This window comes from Heterocephalus glaber, unplaced genomic scaffold (assembly GCF_053883595.1).
Source record: "Heterocephalus glaber isolate CG9 unplaced genomic scaffold, H.glaber_assembly_v1.0 deba00001555, whole genome shotgun sequence".
In the NCBI taxonomy this organism is placed as follows: domain Eukaryota; kingdom Metazoa; phylum Chordata; class Mammalia; order Rodentia; family Bathyergidae; genus Heterocephalus; species Heterocephalus glaber.
This window is the reverse complement of record NW_028258346.1, coordinates 6888557-6909430: the sequence shown is the minus strand read 5'-3', so window position 1 is coordinate 6909430 and position 20874 is coordinate 6888557. Positions and strand designations below refer to the sequence as shown.

The window sequence follows — 20874 nt, the reverse complement described above, 5'->3', positions numbered from 1 at the left end:
GCCTCAGCTTCCCAAATAGCTAGGATTAGAAGCATATGCCGCCATGCCCTGCTTACATATATTTTAGCATACACTACATTTACATTTTTTAAAAATAAAAACATTTTGGGCTGGGGATTTAGCTCAGTGGCACTGCACCTGCCTAGCAAGTGCAAGGTCCTGAGTTTGATCCCTGGTACCAAAAAAAGAGAACATTTCATGTTACTTTTATTATAAACACACTAATTCTAACTTTTAGTTGTTTTTCCCTGTGCTTTTGTAAAGTTCTTTTTGTCCAGTTATTCTCCTCTAATGTATTTACATCCTTTAGCTTTTCTTCCCCAGAATGGATATACCCTGATTCTTTCACCACTTAACTTGGTTCAGAATTCGTATATTTTTGTGAGTACATTAAACCATAGTTGCAAGGAGTCTGGAAAATCAAGTTTTTGGTTTTCCAGTCTTTACATCTCAGGAGGTTGGGATGGACCCTGAGTGAACTGGTCTGCTTTACCTACCATAGCCCTAACTAGAGCTCTGTAGCTGTACATTTGTTTCATGGTCACCAATCCAGATGGTCTTTCATATTATAGTGCTTCATTTTCCCCACACTGTTACCAATTGACATTCATCCTCTATCAAATTTAATTCATTTCCTTTCTCCATCCAGATAAATCCAGTCTCTGATATCAGCAGACTCTTTTATCTGTTTAGTCTGTTAATAGCACAGTTCAAGGGTAATATTTATGACATTTAGGTAAGTGGTGCTGATTTGAATCACATATTTGAAAGACAGATGGAGAGGGGATCCAATAAAATACATTTATTAAAGAAACCATATACATAATTTACTGCTGACTATCCATAGATAATCATTGAGCTGTACTTGTCATTTTGGGGTAAGGCTTATCTCTGAGTCTTTTTGGATTGTCGACTGACACTCTGTCACTTGTCGGATTGTCTTGTTGTCATCTTGTTGGATTGTCGACTGACACTTGAACTCTGTTGTCCATGCACTTTAACACATTTGTGGTGGGGCTGCAATGTGTATGTCTGGGTGGCTCTGAACCACTGGTGCTGGGCGGCTCTGAACCGCTGTGGTACATGCATGATTGTCCCATCTGGTGGTACAGGCTGCTCAAAGGGGCAGTCGTGCATTTACCACTGGTGGTTCAAGCCAGTGAGAACGTGTTAAATGTCTTGGGGAGACAGTCAGAATTTGGAGATCTGATATTATATGACATCCAGATATAAATATGAATAGATGTATATACACATATATATTTCTAGATTCAGTTTGACAACAACATCCTTCCATTTAAGTCCTAATTATAGCATATCTAACAGTGCTATAGTAAAACTTAAGTAATGGTCTATCTAGGACACTTACTGATTCTTGGGGAAGAATTTAGTGTCTTCTACCAGTTAGTTAAACATATAAATTATAGTGAATGAGTAGTCAGTTCTTAGAAAATACTTTACAGTAAATAAGTATTTTGAAAAAGGTATTTTTTTGGTTGTGGAAGGCAAGATGAGAGAAGACATGGCTAATCTACCACTTTACTTCTTACGGAGATAAAGATGTTAAAGATGTTCAGTGACTTACCCAAAGCCACAGAGCTATTTATTGGTAAGCTGGCATTCAGACTCAAAGCTCCTGTTGTATATTAACTGATTAGCTTTAAATAAAACTTGGCAGCATTTAATAATTAATGAGAAATGCTTAGAAATACTATTCTCTTTCACTTTTTTGTCATAGTGTGAGGAATGGTGTTGAAATACTCTTAAGTGAAAAACATACTGTACTTAATTTTCTCCTTTTGGGAAAAGGAGGTTAACTTCCGTAGCTCCTGGGGATGAAAGAGATAAACAGAGCATTATTTCTTCTTCTTTACTCATTCTTCCCTCCTAAGAGGGAACTTGGCTTCATAGAGACCACATATATGTATTTCTATAATTTCAAAGAATCTCAGAGGTAAGACTTTTATACAGAGGGGATTTCTGCCATAGCATACCCTCACACTTACTTCTCGGCATAAATTCACTGGTAAGGATTTCCAAGCTTCTAATGGGGAAGAAAGAATGATTAAGTATACATGCATATAGTAAATTTCAGGTCTTCTTAGAGAAAGTGAATTGCTGGGCTTTGAATTTTTAAAAATTTCCATATGTTTGTATTACAGACCTTTCCAGAGGCACTTAGGTTTAATGTAGATTATGGAATTTTTGAAGTAGTTAATGATGCTCCACAACTTCTGGAAAAGCAACTGAAAAAAATTCTACAAAACCAACAACCTCGAAATCCCATCTATGATGTTGTGAGGAAAAGAAGGCAGGATGTTGAACCTGTTCAAATGAATGTCCCCTGTGAAGATAAGACCATTAATGTCAACTACAATATTATGGTAAGAAAGTACATTAAAGTTTGTATCTTGCAAGATAGAAAATCATTTGATGAGATTAACATGAAGTTCCTTGGGGTTCCTTTTCTGAAATGTAACTGTAAATGTTAACTTGTGCTGTATTTACACATAGTGTTTGTTAGATGCTATATCATTTGTTTATAGCTAGTGGCCAATTTAGTCTAGCAGTTTTGTTGATGTTTATCCGTATAAGAAGGTTCATATAATTTATCTTGAATGTTTAAAATGAGGTTAGTTTAGAGCAGTACAAGTGCCATATGTCTATCTGTTATGGCTTGTATCTAGATTTTCCCCCAAAGCCTCATGTGGTCATAGGTGGGGCTTTCTCAGAGGTAGCTGGATCTAGAGTGGGTGACTCTAGGATTGATTCATGGTGCAATGCTAAGATTAAGGGTGTAAGTGTTACTCACTCTAAAGGTGGATAGCCTGGATAAGATATAGGGGACAGAAAGTTGCTTGTCACTTGCCTTGCTGATTTCTGCCTTCTGCCTACTATGAACTGTTCTTCTCTGTGAAGCTGCTCTGCCATGGCACCCTACCTTGCAGCCAGCCAACTATGAACTGAAACTTTTATGAACTGTGAGCTAAATAAACCTTTCCTTCTTTAACTTCGGGTGCTGGGTGGTTTTTCTCATCAAAAAGCAAAGTAACCGGGTCGAGGATTTAGCTCAGTAGTGCTGCCACCTGCCTTGCAAGCACAAGGTCCTGAGTTCAACCCCCAGTACCAAAAAAAAAAAAAAAAAGCAAAGTAACTAAGACAATATCCTTTATATTTAGTTGCATTCTAGGAAATGTACATATATAGGAAGTGTTTCTTTCATTTGGATTTTAAACCAATCTATTAATCAGTTAGGAATTGAGCCTTTTGATCCTCAAGTTACACTTTGTGGCTCTGACCTAAATTTTATTATCAGCCTCTAGTTTGTCTCCTTAGCATGTGGTCAGAAAATCTGTGTTCAGATATTGCCTCTTCAGCTCACTAGCTCTATGTCCTTGAACAAGTCACTTTGGTGAACCTTATTTTTATCATCTGTCATGTCTTTGCTACATACTACTTTGGTTTGTTATGGAGGTTAAATGATAATGATAATATTTAATAATATTATATTCATCTGGGCTAAAATATGTCTGAAACTTCAGATATTACTCCAGTCTGAAAGTTCTTCAAGTCTTCTGTTACTGAATTAAAATACTGTATATTTCTTTTCTGTTAATTTCTGTCAAATTAAATGCTGCTAATAATAAGTACATTAAAGTGTTATTTTGAAGGTAAAACAAGGAAATTATATAAATATATTCTAAACTAGGTAAGTTGTTAGTTAAGAAAGTTGTTTTTGAAGAGATGACAGAAAAGTGGAGAGGAGACTTAGAGATCAGAAAGGGAATGAAAAGGGGGGAAGGGAAGAAGAAAGGAGTAATGGGGGTGGAAATAATCAAAGTGTGTTATATGCATGTATAAATATGCCAAAATGAAACCCAATAATCTGAATAACTCATATCTACTAATGAAAAGTTTTCTTAAAGAAGGTTTTGTTTGTTGGTTGGTTGGTTTGAGACCAATGTTGCACTTATAGTCCAGGCTAGCCTTGAACTCACTGTGTAGCCCAGACTGGTACTAAATTTGCTATCCTCCTGCCTCCATCTTCCAAATGCTGGGATCACAAGCATGCACCACTACACCCAGCTGAAAGTTGTTTTAATAAAACAATGTGTGCAAGGTGTGCAAATAGCCATAAAATAGACTTCAGAATCAGGAATCTTGCAGTGGGATAAAGAGGAATATTACATAATGATAAAGGGGTCAGTTCACCAAAAGAGAGTAACAGCTCACAATACACAAGCACTCAACGATAGAGCTTCAAAATAGATGATGCAAAAGCTGATACAACTGAAAAATGAAATGGACAAATCTATTGTTTTAGTTGGAAATTAAAACATTGCTGTCTCAGTAATCAATAGAAAGGATAGATCAGAAGGACATAGACATTCTATAACCATTGGCAGTCAAGTGAGTCTTAATTTGAACACCTCACCCCACAACATTAGAGGACACATTCTTTTTTAAGTACAAAATGGACTACATATGAAAATGGATCATATTCTAGGCTATATGACAAATTTGAACAAACTTAAAAGATTTGGAATAATGTAAAGTATGTTTTTCTACATGCCAGAATTAAACTAGAAATCCGTAACATAAGAATATCCAAAAAAAATCTTAAATAATTAAACAACACATTTCTAAATAACTCGGAAGTCAAAGGTTAAGTCTCAAAGGAAATTAGAAATTATGTTGAGTTGAATAAAACTTAAAGCACAATATAATAAATATGTGTGAAATACAGCTAAATCAGCCCTTGGAGGAAAATTTATAGCAGTACATGCTAATAATAGAAATATTAAATATCTCAAACCAGTGACCTATCTTCCACCATTGGAAACTAGAAAAATAAAGCTAAATGAAAACACCCCAATTAAAGAAGTAAAGAACATAATCAATGAAATTGAAAAAGCTGACCACTGCACCCAACACTGAAGACCAGAGCTGTCCCCAGAGCAGAGGAGGGGAACCTTCTAGGCCACTGTACCACCACCCCCAGTGCTGAGGAGCAGACGTGCCCCCAGTGCAGAGGAGGTAAACTTTCTGTGCCAAGAGATTAAAAACTCCATCGAAATTCTGCACAGCAGAATGAACCAATGTGAGGATAGAATTTCACATATAGAAGATAAGATTGCAATTAGTGACCAGGAAAAGAAAAATTGCTTTAAAATTGTAAGGGAACACAAGAAATCAATCCAGCAGCTGCTAGACGATGCAAAGAAGAATAACATAAGACTGATTGGAGTCAATGAAGAAACAGGAGAGAGTGCAGATGACATAAAAAAACTCTTCACAGAAGCGATGGCAGAAAACTTCCCAAGGAGGGGAGAAGAACTTGACATACAGATAAGTGAGGCATATAGGACTCCAACAAGGCTTGATAAAAAAAAACTACACATAGGCATATAATAGTTAAGATTCTAGAAACCCAACAGAAGAACAAAGTTCTAGAAGCAGATAGAGAAAAGAAGCAAACCACATACAAAGAAAAACCCATCAGAATCACAGCAGACTTCTCAACACAAACTCTCAAGGCAAGAAGAGCTTGGAGTGACCTATTTCAAGCCCTGAAGGAAAACAGCCTCCAACCCAGACTGATGTACCCTGCAAAACTATCTTTCACAATTGATGGAAAAATAAGATACTTTCATGACAAAGATCACCTTAGGAACTTCATGAATACCAAACCAGCCCTCCAAAAAATTTTAGACAATATCCTAGGAAAAGACAATGAGGATCACAACCCCAGGAAGCCCAGAAGAATGAATCCACTGGGCATGACGAGAAATTAAATGCAAAGGGGGAGAATCCAACAAACAGAAAAAGTCATGACAATGATAAGTAAATATGTATCAGTTATAGCCATCAATGTGAATGGTCTCAATTTACCAATCAAAAGAAATAGACTGGCAAAATAGGTCAAGAAGCAAGATCCAACAGTATGCTGCATACAAGAAACACACTTAATTCAAAATGAAACTTATAGACTGAAAGTTAAAGGGTGGGAAACAATACTCCATGTGACAGGAACCTGAAAAAAAGAAGGAGTAGCTATCCTTTTTTTCAGATCAAGTGGATTTCAAACCAACAGTAATTGAGAGAGACAAAGAAGGACACTACATCCTTGGAAAGGGAACAATCTAACAGGAAGAGATGACAATCATAAACATATATGCACCAAACACTAGTGTGCTCAACTATATAAAACAAATACTAACAGACTTGAAAAATCAAATAAGCACTAATACAGTAGTAGTGGGGGACTTCCATACTCCACTGTCACAAATAGATCAACTAGACAAAAAATAAGCAACGAAATACTAGAACTAAATCAAACTCTTGAACAAATGAACTTAACAGATGTTTACAGTGATCCACCCCACAAAATCAGAATACACATTCTTCTCAGCTGCACATGGGTCATTCTCCAAAATAAACCACATCTCGCTCATAGAACATGCTGAAGTAAGTGCAAAGGAATCAAAGTTATCCCCTGTATATTATCAGACCATAGTGCGATGAAATTGGAGATCAATAGCAAAAGAAACTGCAAGAATTTCATAAACACATGGAAATTGAACAACACACTTCTGAGTAACCAGTGGGTCACAGAGAAAATTAAAGAAGAAATCAGACAGTTCCTACAATTAAATGACAATGACAATACAACATTATCAGAATCTATGGGTCACAATAAAAGCAGTCTTACTAGGGAAATTCATAGAAGTGAATACTCATATTAGGAAAACAGAGCGAGCCCAAATAAACAACCTGATGCTGAACCTCAAGCTTCTAGAAAAAGAAGAGAAGGACAAACCCAAAGCTCATACAAGGGAGGAAATTGTAAAGATCAGAGGAGAAATCAATGCAATGGAGACTAAGAGAATGATACAGAAATAATCAATGAAGCCAAGAGTTGGTTCTTCAAAAGAATAAACAAGGGCCGGGGATTTAGCTCAGTGGTTTCACTGCTTGCTGCACAAGCACAAGGACCTGAGTTCGATCCCCAGTACTAAAAAAAAAAAAAGAATAAACAAAAAAAAATAGAATGAAAAAAAAAAGAATAAACAATAAAATTGACAAACCCTTAGCCAACATTATCAGAAAAAGGAAAGAAAAGGCCCAAATCCATGCAATTAGGAATGAAAAGGATGAAATTACAATGGACCCAGCACAAATCCAGAGGATCATCAGTACCTACTTCAAGAACCTATACACCAATAAGATGGAAAATACAGACGAAATGGACAGATTCCTAGATACATATGAATTTCCAAAGTTGAACGAAGAAGACCTAAAAATTCTAAACAACCCAATATCAATCAATGAAATTGAAAACATAATTAAAAATTGACCAACTAAGGAAAGCCCGGGTCCTGAGGGCTTCACTGCTGAATTCTACAAGACATTTAGAGAGGAACTACTGCCACTACTCTTCAAACTCTTCAATGAAATTGAAAGGGAAACAAAACTACCGAGTTCATTCATGGAAGCAAGCATCACCTTGATCCCCAAAGCAGAGAAAGATCCAACCAAAAAGAGAACTATAGGCCAATCTCACTAATGGACATAGATGCAAAAATCCTTAATAAGATACTGGCAAATAGAATCCAGAAGATCATCAAGAAGATCATACACCTTGACCAAGTGGGATTCATCCCAGGGATGCAGGCATGGTTCAGCATACACAAATCAATCAATGTAATACACTATATCAGTACAGCCAAGGACAAAAACCATATGATCATCTCAATAGATGCAGAGAAAGCATTTGACAAAATCCAACATGCATTTATGATAAAAACCCTACAAAAAATTGGAATAGATGATCTCTACCTCAATCTGATAAAAGCTATCTATGAAAAACCAACAGCCAATATCATACTAAATGGTCAAAAACTGAAAATCCTTCACATTAAAATCAGGAACAAGACAAAGATGTCCACTGTCACCACTCCTGTTCAATATAGTTTTGGAAACATTTGTCATGGCAATTAGACAAGAGAAAGAAATAAAAGGAATAAACATAGGAAATGAAGAAGGCAAATTGTCATTAATTGCACATGACATGATACTCTATATGGAAGACCCCAAGAACTCCACGAAAAGTCTTCTAAACTTAATAACCAAATTCAGTAAAGTAGTTGGGTACAAGATCAACACACAAAAATCAATAGCTTTCCTCTACACGAACAATAGACTCACCGAAAGAGAAATAGGCCAAACAATTCCTTTCATAATAGCATCCAAGAAACTGAAATACCTAGGAATCAACCCAACAAAAGAAATCAAAGACCTCTTATCTGAAAACTATAGCACTCTGAAAAAAGAGATTGAAAAGAGAGATGATATCAGAAAATGGAACAACATCCCCTGCTCCTGGGTAGGAAGGATCAACATAGTGAAAATAGCCATACTTCCAAAACTGCTATATAGATTCACTGCAATCCCAATTGAAATCCCAGCAGCATACTTCACGGACCTTGAGAAAACAATCCAAAAATTCATTTGGAATAAGAAGAGATCCAGAATAGCAAAAGCAATTCTGGGTAACAGAGCCATGGCAGCAGGTATTACAACCACCAACTTGAAACTATACTGCAAAGCTACTGTGATAAAAACAGCATGGTACTGGCAAAGAAACAGACCTGAGGACCAGTGGAACAGATTAGAAGATGCAGAAACAACGCCAGACACACTCAGCCATCTCATCTTCGATAAAGGAGCCAAACACCCTCACTGGAGGAAAGATAGCCTCTTTAATAAATGGTGCTGGAAAAATTGGGTTTCAACTTCCAAAGATTAAAACTAGACATATCTCACCATGCACTAAACTAAAATTGAAATGGATTAAAGATCTAAATATTAAAGTAGAAACATTGAACCGGCTGGAACAGAGATTAAGTAGAACTCTTAAAGACATTTGTGCAGGAAAAGACTTTATAAACAAAACCTCAGTTGCCCTTGAAGTAGCACAAACAATCAACAAGTGTGATCTCTTCTTACTAAAAAGCTTCTGCACAGCAAGAGAAACCACCAACAGAAGAGACAACCCACAATGTGGAAAAAAATTTTCACCTGCTGTCCCTCAGACAAAGGCCTACTATCTAGAATCTATAAAGAATTAAAAAAAATCAGACCCCCGAAATTTAAAGACCCAATCCAAAAATGAGCATCTGAAATGAACAGACATTTCTCAGAAAAAAAGTAGAAATAGCAAATAAACATATGAAAAAATGTTCAACATCACTGGTCATTCGAGAGATGCAAATGAAAACAATGCTAAGGTTCCACCTCACCCCAGAAAGAATGGCTGCTATCATGAAATCAACCAATAACAAATGCTGGCAGGGCTGTGGGGAAAGAGGAACCCTTCTCCACTGCTAGTGGGAGTGTAGACTGGTGCAACCACTGTGGAAATCAGTATGGAGATACCTCAGAGAACTAGGACTGGAAGTCTCATTTTACCCAGCTATTCCCCTGCTGGGTATCTTCCCCAAAGAATTAAAAGACTCATACCACAGTGATATATGTGCACTAATATTCATAGCAGCACAATTTGTAATAGCTAAAACTTGGAAACAGCCCAAATTCCCATCAGCTGGAGACTGGATAAAGAAAATGTGGTTTTTAAAAATAAAATGGAGTACTAGTCAGCCATAAAAAATGAGAAATTAGAGATATTTATAGCTAAATGGTGCACATTGAGATGATGCTCTTAAGTGAAATAAATAGGACACACGTGTAAATATCAAATAGTTTTTCTGGTGTGAGAAACTGAAAGTGTATAAATAAGGACTAAAAGGTATAATAGATAATGTGAAATAGGAAGAAAAGGGGCAAAGGGGAAGGGGAAGTGAGGGGGTAGGGGAAAGGAAAGAAGGGAATGGAATTAATATGAGAAAATGAAAAAATTGAAACAAAGTCTTTGTAAATAGGGAGGGATGGAGGGGTTGAAGGGAGGGCAGGGGAATGGGGAAAAAATAAGAACCAAGAGAGATTATATAAAGGTGCAAATTTCCAATGATGAATGTCATGATATTGTATACCTAAAAATGTACCAATAAAATTAATTTTTAAAAAAGCCAACAAAAAATAGAAGCTTTTTCTTTGAATAAAAGTCAGTGAAACTGATAAATTTTTACTCAGACTGATAAAACAAAAAATAAAAAAAGGAGAAACTAGAAATGACTAGTATCATAAATGACAGATGATATCATTACAGATTCTAGTGATGTTCAAAGAAAAATAAGGGAACTTTACAAACAACTTTGACATATAATTAAAGCATCAGGATATGAAAAAATTAGAACTCTCATATATTCCTGATTTAATTTCAAGATGGTTCAGACATTTTGAAAAATACTAAGCACTTCCATAAAAAGTTAGCCAGAGTTACTTATGACCCAGAAATTCCACTTTTAGAAATATACCCAGGAGCATTAAGATATATATCAACACAAAAATATATATGAAAATACTCATTGTAGAATCATTCATAATAGCCAAAAATAGAGACAATCCAAAGGCCTGTTATTTGATGAATGGATAAACAAAATGTGGTATAGCAACACAACGGAATATTATGCAGCAATAAAAAATAAAGTACAGCATTGTTATATGCTACAATAGGGATGTACATACCTTGAAAGCATTATGCTAAATGAAAGAAGCCAGTCACAAAAGACGTCATGTGATATTTAATTTATATGAAACATCCAGAATAGGCAAATATATACAGAGAGAAAATAGAATCATGGTTATTTGTAGGTGGTGGAGAGAAGGCAGGAAGTTGAGACAAAATGAGGAGTAACTGCTTATGGTTATGGGGAATTTTTGCAGGGCATGAAATGTTAAAAATTTTTATTACTGGTAATATATATCTCTGAATATACTAAAAACCACTGGATTTTATACTTTAAATGATAAATTGTATGGAGTATGAGTTAATCTGGTAAATGTGTTATTTTTTAAAAGATACAGGGCTGGGTATAGCTTACTCACAGAGTGGTTCCTAGCATTATGAGGCCTGGATTCCATCCCCAGAACTGCAGGGGGCAAAAAAGATAGAAGGCATATGTGTACACACACAGAAGTCGTGATGAACTATTTGCATACACCTAATAGATTAAGTAAAATAAACAAAAACAAAAACTAAGAAGCCAAATGCTAGCTAGCTCGGATGCAGAGCAACTGGAATTTTTTACATTGTTGTTGAGAATTCCGTTCTGGAAACCAGGTTGGCAGTTCTAAGTTACACAGACTGTACTATCCATCTATCCTACTCCTATATATTTACCCAAGAGAATTAAAAATCATATTTACACCAAAGCCTGCATGTGAATGGATACAAGTGCTTTATTTGTAATCATAAAATCTGGAAGCTATATAAATTTTCTTTCATTTGGAGATGGATTAACAAACTGGTACATCCATTCAGTGGCCCACTTCTAAGCAATGGAGAGGAATGAATTAGTAATACATGGGAGATCGGAGGTCCATCTTGAATGTTTTATGCTAAATGAAAGGTGCCAGGGTCAAAGGTTAAGTACTATACTGATTCCATTTATATGGCATTTTGGAAAAGGCAAACTTATCAGGGCAGAGAGCAGATCAGTGGTTGTCAGGATTTAGAGTTGGAGGGAGTCATTGACTACTACTGGCATGAGGGAATTTGGGGAGCCTTTGAATTATTCTCTATCTGGAGTATGGTCCTTGTTTTGTGATTGTATGCATTTGTCAGAATGTCTGGAATTGTATACTTTAAAAAGATGGGTTTTACTGTGTATAATTTATTCTCCAATAAATATGACCAAACAAAAATATCTCTTGGTTGATAGCCATGCTTTATTTGGTTGCCTTGTACACCCAAACATAACTTATTAATACAAGTGTAGAGACATTGTAGACAGCTTGTGTATGGCTATTTAGAAATAGTTCTAGGATGATTTCTCCTAAGGAATTATAGATGACAGGTCGAAGAATGTAACAAAAAGTAGCTAGATTTAAAAAAGGTGGAGTTTTCCTGTGATCAAGATATGTTCTCCAAAATTAATATTATTATTACATATTGCAAACCTACACTAATAAAAAATAAAATTAATATTAAAAAAAGATCATCAGTGATTATCATAAAGCCAGTTTCTCCTAGCCTTTTGTTTATCTCAGGGTTTTTTGGGTTTGGTTTGTTTTGGTTTGATTGTATTCTGTTTTTTGTGGTACTGGGGATTGAAGCCAGTGCTTTTATACTGAGCTACATCTCCAGTTCCTTTTTTCTTTTCTTTTTTTTGGTACCAGCGATTGAATTCAGGTCCATGTGCTTGCGAGGCAGGCAATGGAACCACTGAGCTAAATTCCCAGCCCTCCTTTCTTCATTCTTTTGAGACAGTGTGTCCTTAAGTTGCTAAGTTTTCTTGGGTGGGCTCAAACTTAGGATCCTCCTGCTTCAGCCTCCCAGAGGGCTGAGATTATAGACATATACCACCATGCCCAATTCATTTTGTTTTTTAACCAACTTTAAAAATTTTTTCAGGATTAAATAATTTCACTTTAGGTAAATTATCTTTCTTTCTTTCTTTCTTTGGTACCAGGAATTGAACTTGGGACTTTGCACTTGTGAGGCAGGCAGTGGCATCACTGAGCTAAATGCCCGGCATATTTCTTTCTTATAAGTATTAAGTTGTTTTATGGTAGTGTTACTGGGTTTGGGTACTGGGGTCTCCTTCTAGAGGTGGTTTCTAGGTTCTTTCTGTCCTAAGAAAAGAATTGGTCAAGACAAGTGCAAAAGGTAAAAAGGTTTAAAGGTAGGAAAAGAAATGTTCTCTGCAGAGTGAGTTTGGGCCACGTAAAAGTAGAAAAAGAGGTCCATTCTACAACGTAAGAGGGGGCCACTGTGAAATGACACAGTAGTGCAGAGCTCATGTGGGCTTTTTGTATCTCCCACTCCTCACACTGATGTCAAGTCTAGGCCATCCTGTGGAGAACTTTTTGGAATTCTCCTGAGAAGAACTGAAGACAGCACTCCCAGGTTTCAATGAGCAGGGACTGGGAACTATTCTGAATGTATCTTGGGGCTCTGTAATTAACAGGTCACACCCACTTCCCCAGCCAGTTTGCCACACCCTAATCTCCTGCCTGAACAGAATTGTTTTATATGCTTTTGGTCTTTATATTTTAGTTCTTTTAAACATCTTTTTTTCTTTTTGGCAGTTTGGATAAAGACTTTTCTTCAATTTATTTTATTTTATTCTTTTTAAACCTTTAAACCTTGAACCTTTTATTTCATTTTTAGGTCAAATAGATGCAGAAATGACTTTTAGTTGAACAGTTCATTAGTTAAATATCTGGCAAATTGGTTTTGGGTGACCTGACTAGTCTGCCAACCTTGTAGAATTTCTCAAGGGTTTACAGGATATAAATCTTTATATATAGTTTTGTGTCTTTCTTTAATGCATTGACTGTATTGCTAATGAGGACATAAGAGTCCTTTATGGTGGTCAGTGTATCACATATGTGGAGTCTTTCCAGCCAGATGATCCCAATGGCCTTCAAATCTCACTGATAAGCAGAGAATTAGTCAGCAAGGTGCTACTGTTTAGGTGCTGGCTGTTTTCAGAGTTTTTATTCTTTCCTTGCTCAGAAGACCATGTTTGCTGAGGACAAACAGATGTTTTTACTGGGTAGGAGGAAGCTGTTGTGTGTTTTATTCACTAATCATGTGAGCCCTTTGACTTTGTGACACATGTCAGCAATGTTGAGTACACACTTTCATGGACACCAGCTTACCAGCAACACTATCATGCAGCCATTTGATTTCTTCACTAGATTTAGTAATGGTCCATGTATTGACCATGATGTTACTATCAGAGCAAAAGTATTACTGCAGCAGATGGTCCATATAAGTGCAGACACTTACCTCACTGAGATATGTAATTTATTTATTGTTTTACCTATTAGTAACATTTGTTTAGGTACTGACATTCCAGCCAGTGTGTCCATCAACAGATAAACAGAAAAAGAAAGTGTGCTATTTATACACAGTGAAGTTCTACTTTGCTGTAAAGAAAGATAAACTTGAGTCATTTGTAGGAAAATGGAAGCAGCTTAAGTGAAACAAATCAGACACACAAGCTTAAATATCTCTTGGATTCTTATATGCAAAACCCAAAGAACAAATAAAAGATAATGAAAAAAAAAAGATGGGCCAGGGATTTAGCTCAGTGGTTCCGGCGCCTGCTTCACAAGCGCAAGGACCCAAGTTCGATCCCTGGTACCAAAAAAAAGAAAAGAAAAGAAAAAAAGAAAAAAAAAGATAATGGGAAGTAGGGAGATCGATCTTTCTCAGATGGGAAGGGGATCACGAGATGAGTGGAGAGGGAGGAGAGGGAAGGAGATGAAAAAGAGAGTTAGGATGTGTTACGCACATGTACCGACTCCCCACAAGGAATGTAAATATGTACTGCAAACGTACTAAAAACAAGAAATCTGGAAAAAGTGGATATAAGAATCAATAGTGAGTAAATATTTTAGGATGAGTAGCAACTTTATAATTCCTCAATAACTTTATACTAATCTAAGCTCCTTAATTTTTTTTTTTTTTTTGTATACCAGGGATCCAACTCGGGTCCTTGCATTTGCAAGGCAGGCAGTGGAACCACTGAGCTAAATACCCGGCCCTCCTTAATGTTATTTGAGATTGATCACAGTCACAGGTTTCTTCCCTCCATCCCTCAGATGGCATCCTGTGATCTAATACTGTTATACCCGTTTGTTTCCTCTTTTGTTCCCTTCCTCAGCCTAGCTAGACATGTTTCAGGTGAGAGAGTGCAGGAACGTTCTGTGGGAACCTCTCCTGGTGGGGGATGCCTATGTGGGCTCCCAGAGGAGCCTACATTGTGGCACCTTCGCTCTACTACATGTTAACTTTCATGTTTCCAGGAGAGTGTCTGGAGATGTTAAACATTTAACCAAAAATTTAAAACTGGGAGAACAAGTGTCCTTAGTGGCCTAAATTTGCATGGTGATTCTTCCTCTATAATTATTTTTTTCCCCTCTTAAAATTTTTTTTTGACTTTTATTAGTACATGTTTGCAGTACATAGTGATACCATTACTGTAAGGAATTGGTACATGTACATAACATTTAAATTCCTTTTTTCCCCTTCCTTCACTCCCCTTTTATTTTTCCAGCGTCCCTTGGTAATTATTTTTAGTCTGTTTTATGTCAGTAAAAATACTAATACTGACTAGCTATTGTTTCATTCTTCTTTCAATTAATTAACTTTCCTGAATTCAAGTTATTAATCAGTAAAATGGAGATAATAATTGACACAGGGTTGTAGAGAGAATTTAAGGGGTATCAGAGACAAAAAGTGATTTCGCATTTATGACTCGGGGTTATTTCTCTTTCTCATGCAAATAGAATGTAGGGACACAGTTCTTAGTGACAGGCAGAGATCATTATTACTCTCATGATGAGGTCTCAATTATCCTAAAATGTGTTTTTCTTTAGCATTCTTTTTCTTTTTTCACTTCCTCCTAATAGTGTCTTAATCGGGAACAAGGTATTAAATGGATCAAAAAAGAAAGACTTCCAGCATTTCTGGAGAGTGATTGCTACTTTGAATACAGGTATTGGTGTTCATCAATATACGTATTTTAAATGCCTGTTTTTTCACCTAACATCATTCTTCTGTGATTTCTTAGTAAAATGGTATACCTTGCAGCCCACTAGAGTTTGGGTCCGACTTGGTATAGAATAAAGAGTGATAGGGCATTGTCCAAAAAAAAAATCACTTAACTTTTCCAAAAAGATTTCACAGAAATAGTACCTAATAAATGTATTTCAGTCATACCTCTTTGGTTGTTATACTTTTTTTTTTGTATCGGGGATCAAACTCAGGACCTTGCATTTGCCAGGCAGGCGCTGTGCCACTGAGCTAAATCCGCAGCCTTGTTATACTTTTTAAACTGTCTACTGGGGATAATGGTATTTGTGTACAGGAGTTCATAGATGAATGTTAATCCAACATTAAGAATGCCAATACAAAGCCAGTTTTTTCCTTAATGCCCCCTTATAAAGTGTCAAGTACCCAAACATTCTGAAATTATATTAAAATTTGACCTTTGCTTATAACAGCCATTTAAAAATAAAAATAGATTAAAATAAAAATTATTAATTAAGGAATTGTTGTATGAGTGAACAATTCTAATGAATAACTCATTAATTTCAGCAGAGCCTAAGAGAGTTATCCTGCAGAGTTAGGAGGAGAGATTGCCTGATAAATACTCAATATTTTAGGCTTTTTTCTGAATTCTATGATATTTGAAACTTAGTCAAATTTTGTGATTTCTACACTTCAGGTTAGCCAAATTGGTCTCACAAGTAAGATGGAGCAAGTCAGGTGTGAGTTTCACAATCGGTACACATTTTTCTCCATGGGTCCTGAGGAAACCACGCAGTCCACCACCTCCCGCTGTTGAAGAAGACAATCTTATAATTATGAAAAAGTTCTACATTTCTCTTGGCGAGGTAAAAGTATGAGTATTGTTTTGTGAAACTTTTTATTTCAGAGGCATGCATTTCATTTGTAACACTTGGACAGGGAAAATGACTTAAAATACTTCTAAAGCATGTTCAGCAATAACTCTTTTGGATTTATGCTGAGTCATTTACTCTGCACTCTAACTTTACATCCAATTAGAAATATTATGTCATGTGTCCCAAGTAACAAAAGCAAGATTGAAGAACAAGCTCAATGTCATCTAGGAAGCAAATTTGCTTATTCACTTCAAAATTGTTATTATTTGGATTCAATTACCTTTGTACAAAAGATGATAAATTGTGCCTTCTCCTCCCTACTATCTAGACAATTCCTTAGTAGCATTACTATTTAACTGCTGTCAGAGAAATTTCTCCTCCATGACTGTGCAAATGTGGTATTACATGAGTACATTCGAAGGGATAAAGCCTAGAATCAAATGTGCTTTAGAATCATCAAGGCTTGGTGAAAAGTATTTGTTTTTTTGGCCTCTATCAGATCTTATCTCTGGCAACACACTTCTGATACACAATTCTATCTGTCACACAAAATCAGGGATGGTAAATATGTGACCCTGGTTGCTGCTACTCTCTTAGTCTCCAGCCATGACGACCTTGCCAATCAGTTGTGTCAAGTTTTCTCTTGAGCTAGGACTTGGCTTCAAATTCTTTTTTTATTCTGGATAGGCATTGCCAGCTGAGCTGAGATGTCATACACGAGGAAACCTTTTGATCTGTGTTGGACTGGGAGACTTAACGCTACTTGAACTTTTCTTCATGTGTATTCCTAGTTAATCTTGTAGTTTGGTATTTCTGTCAGTAATATTTGCCAAAATTTTAAAGCTACATGTTTCATTAGTTTTGCTGAAAAATGATTAATGATACACTAAAGACATTTTCCTTCTCTCTTATACTTTTTAAGTGTTTATTTTTTTCTTTTTAAATATTTTAGAAGTGTCAGAAATGTCATAAAATATGTACTGATAGTTGAGGCCAATAAACATGTGAAGTGAAGAGCTATCCAGGAGAATAAGCTCTGACTCCTTATATGTGAATTTAAACAAATATAGGGAATGAAAATCCAAGCTAGTTTACTTTAGCTGTTTTTTGAGATGAAAAAAATAATTTCTGTTCACTTGATTAATACTTTATATATTATAATTTTTCATAATTTTTGTACTTCCTTTGGGTCCTTATATTATTTCAACTACAACTGTACATAGAAATTAATCTTTATTATAATTGGTAATCTTCTTTGAGTCTTCAGTTGTACCATCTAAATTGGCCCATTTCTTAAAATCATAGACTGGTGAATGACTGATGACTTTGTTCTCCCCTGTTCTCTACTCCATCACTCTTTTTGATCAATTGACACTTGTATTTTTGTCTAACTCAATTCCTTGAGCATTCCTTAATTATTTTGACCTCCTCTCAGTGCTTAGGATATGGCTTGGAATAGAGCAGAGTTTCAATAGGTAAAGAAAAATTGGAACCGAAGAGCCTCCCAAAGCTTCTGTGCACGAGGGAGCCTTACCCAGAAGAGGGTCAGTGGCTACACAGAAGGCATCTCCATTTCTCTCTTTTCCTTTGGGCTTATTGTGTGGCCTGACATCCCTGCTAATTCTCTGTAATAGCCAGGGGATGATATCTTTCATTTGAGCCTTGCCTCTTCTTCAAGTGTTAAGCTAAGTGTCAGTCAACTGACAGGTGGAGAAAGGAGAAATGAGAATGCTGGACACTCCCTTCTCTGTTCCTGTGGAACAACTTGGATTCCCTGGGAAAAATGGAGGGCATTACTGAGAGAGGCAGCCAGAGTAATTTCCCCAGGATAGGTGAGTTAGGAGCTTCTTAGGGGTGGAGTTTCAGAAGCTAAGGATCAGGTTGGGAATTGGGTCAGCTGGCTCAGCGGTACACAAAGCAAAGGAAAAATTAAAGGCTGCATCTGTGACCAGGTGGAGTTGGGAATTAGTTTGTAGGAAGTGTCCAACGCAAGCAAAGTTGTGAAAGCTGAGTCTAAGGCAAAGAGGCAGCTGAGCTTGGAGAGGTTTACAGAAGCTGAGAGTAGAGTCTGTCACGCTGGGGTAGGAGATGAAAACAAACAAAAAACACTGACTCAGGTCAGTCAGAATTGAGGTCATAGAACAATTAGAAAATTTATAAATAGGAGCAGGTACCAAAAGATGTGTCAAAGGAATATGAATCTGTCATGAATCCAGGAATGGGGTTTCATGCTCTGCTTGTTCAGCAATATCCTGAGAATAAGAGTGGAAAAGAATTTGGGCTCATTTTTTTCCTTTGGTTATCTAATATGAAAAATCTGGATTAAAATGTCCTTCCCATTATTTTCTTAGCTAATGAATTTTAGTGTGATTTTCTTTTTCCATACAATAATTTTTTCCTTTACATATTACACTGTACAAATTAAATATTATAATGATTTGTTCAGGTTTATGATTGGAGGAACTCTGTTAATCTAATGTTAAACTAATATGTCCCTTTCTTCCTAGGCCTCCTATACTCAAACAAAAGATTGGTTTTCACTAGCAAAACAAAGTCAGCAAATGACATCCACTTTTTCATTACCCTGTTGTGTACCCCACAGTAAAATTGAATCACCAGTTATTTCATCTGTTTCTGGTAAGCAGAAAAGGATAAGAGTGATGTCAGGATTCTTCTTTAAATCTTCTGTGTTTGCGCTAATCTTGTAAGAGAGCATTTAGTGATTGGGGAGGAAAAAATATGTACACAGCTCCTCCCTTTGCTTCCTTTTTTTTTTTTTTGAGAAGCAGCTTGGTTTTGTTAAAGGAGAATGAGTTTAGAACCCCGCTCTGATACCTAGTAGTACTGGGGATTGAACCCAGGGCCTTCTCATTGAATTTTATCCCCAGCTTTTTAATTTTTTTTTTTTTTGAGACAGGGTCTCACTAAATTACCCAGGCTGGGCTCACACCTGTGATTCTCCTGCCTCTGCTGGGATTGCAGGTGGTGCTGGGATCGCCACATCCAGCTAGTGTGATTTTGATGAGTTATTCTACTCCTGGGCATCTTGATTTTCTCATCTATATGATTAAACTGATGATACACCCTAATGTCTAAAAAATAGTTGGCTTCATGGTTGGTTTAATGTGCAGTCAATACATGTTTGCCTTATCTATTTCCTACTTTACAAATTCTTACTATTAAGCCTGTTTATTAAGCAATAAAGTGGGTGCAGTGTTTGTTCTTAAAAGTAAATAGTCATTAGAGTTGGGGATGTAGTTCAGTGGCATCCCACCTGCCTGGCAAGCACATGGTCCTGAGTTCGATCCCTGGTACCAAAAAAAAGTCACTGATGAAAACTGAGTTTCTCTTCTGCTTTGAAGTTAAGATTATTTTTCAGGTGGAAAAGCAGATATATTACTACTGTGTGGAGCTTTTGTGGGTGATACTAACTTCTCACCAAAAATAGAAGGAACCTTCCAGAAATAAGAGTCATCATGATATTGTGAGAGAAAAAAATCTAAATGTGGGCCAGGGATTTAGCTCAGTGGTTTTGCTGCCTGCTGCCTGCTGCGCAAGCGCAAGGACCTGAGTTCAATCCCTGGTACCAAAAAAAAAAAAAAGTCTAAATGTGATTCAGGAGAATTTCAGAATTTACTAAGAATTCTTAACTTTAATCCCTCTGAAAAGTATATTCAACCAGTGGGGAAGATAAATCTAGATTCTCTAGAATTGAACCTAAGTCTACGTAAAGAGGTGCACAATCTCCCTAACTGAAGATAGCTATATTTATAGATTTCCTGCTGCCTCCTCAAAAATATTAAAGTAGAAAGTTGAAGAGTAAAAACAGAAAGAGAAAGAATAGTAGAGAATAATGAGCAGGAATGCCTGTGTTGATCTCTACCATACCTTCCCTTCAATTCTGTAGGACTTAGAATATGCTCAGTATTCCTTCACAGATTTATAAAGTCTAATATCACTCAGTATTGGGGAACTGGCATATATATTTTCCATAAGTTTATAACAAAATCTTTCCAGTGCATTGAGTTCGAAATTGGGTAAGAAAATGGTCACTGGGAATTGGGTGCAGACAAGATACTTGATCCATGGCATTTCCTGAGGTAAACTTACCATGTGAAATATAGTGCTGACATCTGATATTTCACCAGTTTCTAAAAGACAGAAAATAGGAGTGAAATACTCTATCCTTGGAAAAGGTGAAAATAATACACCAATAACCTTCACAAGTACTTTATGCTTATTTGTAACTTTAATCATAGACTGTATGACAGTATTTGAATCTTTCTTATAAAATAGCCAATTTTAAAAAAGTGTTGATATTTAAAAAAAGTG

General features: G+C 36.3%; 1 protein-coding gene across 10 annotated transcripts in view; it reads left to right on the top strand.

The window, feature by feature from the left end:
* The window catches only part of Rgs22 (regulator of G protein signaling 22), a 127303-nt gene that overhangs the window by 26000 nt on the left and 80429 nt on the right, over positions 1–20874 (top strand). For all 10 annotated transcript variants that reach the window (XR_015442847.1, XM_087190671.1, XM_087190672.1 and 7 more), the window contains 4 exons: positions 2163–2384; positions 15547–15632; positions 16365–16533; positions 19050–19179. Coding sequence is in view for 9 of the 10 variants with exons in the window: in XM_087190671.1 (XP_087046797.1) it covers positions 2163–2384; positions 15547–15632; positions 16365–16533; positions 19050–19179 (607 nt within the window). In the remaining variant the exon portion in view is untranslated. The remainder of the gene's footprint in view (positions 1–2162; positions 2385–15546; positions 15633–16364; positions 16534–19049; positions 19180–20874) is intronic.